Here is a 4,228-nt window from a genome sequence, read left to right on the forward strand (position 1 = left end):
GAAGAGAGTAAGAAATCATCTCTTCAGGGCATTTCTAGCAGCTGGCACAGAAAGCAGGCTCCTCCCTTAGAAGGATGTGGCTTAATCTATGACAAGAGGCTTCACAGAAACAAGAAAAATGGGCTCTGATACTCCTACTCATGTTTTCTTTTTTACGAGAGTGAGGTTGTGTCAAGTGGGGAAAACTCTGAACTGGGGGTTGGCAGAGTCTAGTGTAGCTCCACATTGATGACCGCCCCGCTGTGTGCCTTGGAAAAGTCACGTTCACTCTGCTGGCATCAGTTTCCTCCTCCTACAATGAGGTTCCGATGATTCCAGCCCCACAGGACCCGGCCACGCTCCCCCCTCCTCCCTGCTCCTGCATCCCCGCCTCGCTCTGCTCCAGACACGCTGGCCTCTGCTCTGTGCACAGTCATGTCACACTGTGTCCTGCCCCAGGGCCTTTGCCTTTGCGGTCCTCGCTGCCCTGTCCTCCTCGTCCACTTGTAGTGCATCACTGTATTCGCTGCATTTTTCCATCGGTTACATCCCTCTTTGAAGGTGTAGAACTTGTTCTCTCGTTTCTCCTGTGTCACTCTCCTGAGAATATAAGCTCCACAAGATCAGGGCGGAGTCTTTGTATCGTTAACCTTCATTTCCTGAATGCTTAGAACCGTGTTGCAATACAGTGGGTACCCAACAAATAATTCCAAATCGGCGGATAATGGTCAAAAGAAGAAAAAAGATTTATTGTAAGAACTCTAGATCTTTTTTTGAACACGGCAGTGTTGTCTCTAATCTAATCCTGTGGAACTAGATGCATCTTGCCATGTATGCGTCAATTTCTTGTAGATTTTCTCTCCTCATCCCCCTTCACTGCACTGGTGTCTTGTAATTGATTCTCTCTTCCAGTCCAGGAAACACACTCTGTCGATAAAAGTCCCACAGGGACTTAAACATCTACTACGCTATGTCACTGAACTGGCTTGAGGTCTCCTGACACATCTCTGCGGCTCACTTTCTCAGTGTCTCGGAGCCTAGAAGCTCCTCTCTTCTGCCAGCACTGGAGCTAGAATGCAGGTGTTGAGAAATACATGCTCTCTCCTCCCCGTCACAGCACTGCTGGTAGATGGCACTGCTCCTAGCCCTTGTACTAAATGATTTTATGTGTCATGGTGGGACGGGGTGCATTGGTAGAGACCTGCAGAAGCATATCATGGACAATAATATTATTGAATATAACCACCAATGCTCCTAATTCATCTACAAATGCCCTCAATAAGAATTCCTCATTGATATTTTCACTTTTAGTCTCTCTTCTGTTTCTCTGCCTCACTTAACACATTTTTTCTCCCTCCCGCCCAGTTGCAAATCTCAATTTCCAAATTTGTATTGCTTGGTCCATTCACAGTGAGTCAGCTCTCTGTTTTCACCTCTTCTTCCTGATCATATCCTATACAACTTCATATTCCAGAAGCAAACACACCATCAAGGATTTTTTTATATATAGAATAATGAAAGTCCTTTAAAGAGACCACACCATTTTCCTTGTATGCAAAAGCACCTGCAGGCAGTTCTCACTTCAATTAGAAGTAGCCCTTTTCTCAGTCTTGCTACATTAATATCCCCTATACAATGATATCTGCTTTTCCATAGCACATTGAAACATCATTCCGTAGCCTTGGTGGAAAACAAAAGTATGACCTTATCTCTGATCTGCTTGGTCTTCACTCCATAGACAATGGGGTTGAGTGCAGGGGGAATAACTATGTAGAGGTTGGCAAACAGGATGTGGAAAGTGAGGGAGACATTGTGCCCAAAGTGATGCGCAAGGATGGAGAAAAAGGCGGGTGTATAAAACATGAGGATGACACAGACATGGGAACCACACGTGCCAAGGGCTTTGTGGCGGGCATCCCGGGAGGGGAGGCGGAAGACGGCACGGAGGATGAGGCTGTAAGAAACGGCAATGAGAATCACATCTGAGATGACCGTCATGATGGGGACAGCAAAGCCATACCAGATGTTGACGGAGATGTCAGCACAGGCGAGCCGGGCAACACCTATGTGCTCACAGTATGTGTGCGGTATGATGCGTGTCCTGCAGAAAGGCAGGCGTGTGAGCAAGAATACAACTGGCAGGATAATGCAGAAGCTTCGAAAGGAGATGCCCACTGCAATCTTGATGATGGTCCTGGGAGTCAGAATAGTGGTGTATCTCAGGGGAGAGCAGATGGCCACGTAGCGGTCGAATGCCATGGCCAAGAGTATAGCTGAGTCCAGCACAAAGCTGCAGTGCAGAAAGAATAACTGGGTCAGACAACCAGGAAAACTGATTTTCTGGGGACCAAGCCAGAAGATGGTAAGGGTTTTGGGGACACAAGTGGTAGACAGTATCAGATCTGTCATGGCCAGCATGGAAAGGAAAAAGAACATGGGTGCATGAAGACTATGTTCCACAGCAATGAGGTAGAGAAGGATACTATTGCCCACAATGGCCACGAGATAGATAAAGCAGAAGGGGATGCTGATCCAGACGTGGTACTGCCCGAGGCCAGGGATGCCCAAAAGGGTGAAGTCACCTGTGTGGTCGCTACTCAGGTTGTACATGGCCGGTGTGGTCTGATACATAGATTCTGTGTCTGAAACACAAATTTTGTATAATAAACCCGAGAAAATTGTATAATTCTTCCTCCACTCTCTCCTTCAGGCTAGTTCTCTTCTTCCCTACCTGCCAAGAAAGAACCTCCCAGTTCTAGTAAGAGCAATACTCATGTCTTGAAAAAGATTTCCCATTAAAATAAGAAAAGAAGAGGAAAGGAAAGGAAAAGGGAAAGGAAAAGAGAAAAAGGAAAGGAAAGGAAAAGAAAAAAGGAAAGGAAAGGAAAGGAAAGGGAAGAAAAATAAGAAAGGAAAGGAAAGAAAAAAGATTCCCTAGGCATGATACGTCTGGTAGTAATCACTCAGTCACTCTGGAATCTTCCAACTGAACAAAATTGTATTCCTATGTTAATGACCAAGTGTTCCTTGGGTCAAAGTAAATTGTTTCTGTATAGACTTGAGTATAGATAAAAACAATCTAACCACATGCAGAGAAAGAAAGAAGCGAAGAAAGTGGGGAACAACTGGGAAAATAAGGAGACAATTGACAATTATGACTCCTATTACATAATAGAGTCCAGGCTTTACAAAGTATTATCTCATTTAAAACAGTCTTCTGAGATATGTATCTTTTTCCCAACAAAAGCAGTTCAACTTTTTTGCAAGAAAGCTAAGAAGGAGCAGGGCAAGTGAGGGTCTCTGCAGGAACTCCCATTGCTGTGTAGGACTGCCAGGCCAAGGTCTGTCTGCAAGGCAGGAGAGGATCAGCGTCCTGCCCCATTTGGTCCATTTTGTGACCAGGGGTCCAGGCCCTCCCTACCTGGAGCCCAGGTAGGAAAGAACCTTTAGTGTTTTTTCCCAGGGTCTCCAGCAGAGTGTTCGCACTGTGCTCAGAGTTGATACAAACCTTCTTATTGGGCAGGTCAATGTCAAATTCAACTCCTCCCACCATATTGAGTACCCTACTGACTGCTTAGAGCAGCCTTCATAGGTCATGTCCATGGAGGACTTGTGCTTCAGCATGACTATGGATGTGGTCTCAGATATGTGTTTTTATCCACCTATTTTTTTTTTACAGAATCTGAAACCTGAGAGATGATCTTATCTAAGATCTCATCTCTAGTAACTGGCAGAGCTAGCACATCCCAGTCCTCAGTTAATAATCATTTATGCTGTGGTGCCAGTCCAGGTGATTGTCTCAGGTGACACACTACAGGTTGCCAAGGACTGAGAAGAGGCATGGGTTGTAGAGAAAGAAGACAGTACGGAAAAACCTAACACCAAACTGCAGTGTGCCCAGCACACTAACCCTATTCTGACTGCACTTACTCTCCTGATATCCCTTATACTATAGCATCTGGCATTTTCAGACCAGAATGTTCTCTGAGACTGATGTTTGGTACCTCACCATGGAGAACAATATGGAAATAGATATACAGCTCAACCTCCAGTCCCCTCTTAGGATTTACTGAGGAAATTGGTTCAAGTGTGCTTTTTTTTGTCCTTAAATATGTATTTATATTATTGCATTTTAAGATAATATTAATGAATAAATAAATAATATTTTAAGAGGTTAACATATGTAGGAATGTTGTAGTTGACATTTGTCATTTTAGCCCATTTATCATCATTGTTTCTTAGAATTAAA

General features: G+C 44.4%; 1 protein-coding gene across 1 annotated transcript; it reads right to left on the bottom strand.

The window, feature by feature from the left end:
• Nucleotides 1-1,647: 1,647 nt before the first annotated feature.
• On the bottom strand, nt 1,648-2,693 carry LOC122199820 (olfactory receptor 52H1-like). Its single transcript, XM_042905159.1, has one exon. It carries the CDS (start codon nt 2,608-2,610, stop codon nt 1,648-1,650), a length of 963 nt encoding a protein of 320 aa, XP_042761093.1. The 5' UTR covers nt 2,611-2,693.
• Between the last annotated feature and the right edge of the window lie 1,535 nt (nt 2,694-4,228).

The sequence above is a fragment of the Panthera leo genome, chromosome D1 (genome assembly GCF_018350215.1).
Source record: "Panthera leo isolate Ple1 chromosome D1, P.leo_Ple1_pat1.1, whole genome shotgun sequence".
NCBI lineage: Eukaryota > Metazoa > Chordata > Mammalia > Carnivora > Felidae > Panthera > Panthera leo.

What these genes read in the sequence shown, in the direction of transcription:
- LOC122199820 (XM_042905159.1), bottom strand. Translation starts at nt 2,610, where the DNA reads ATGTATCAGACCACACCGGCCATGTACAACCTGAGTAGCGACCACACA.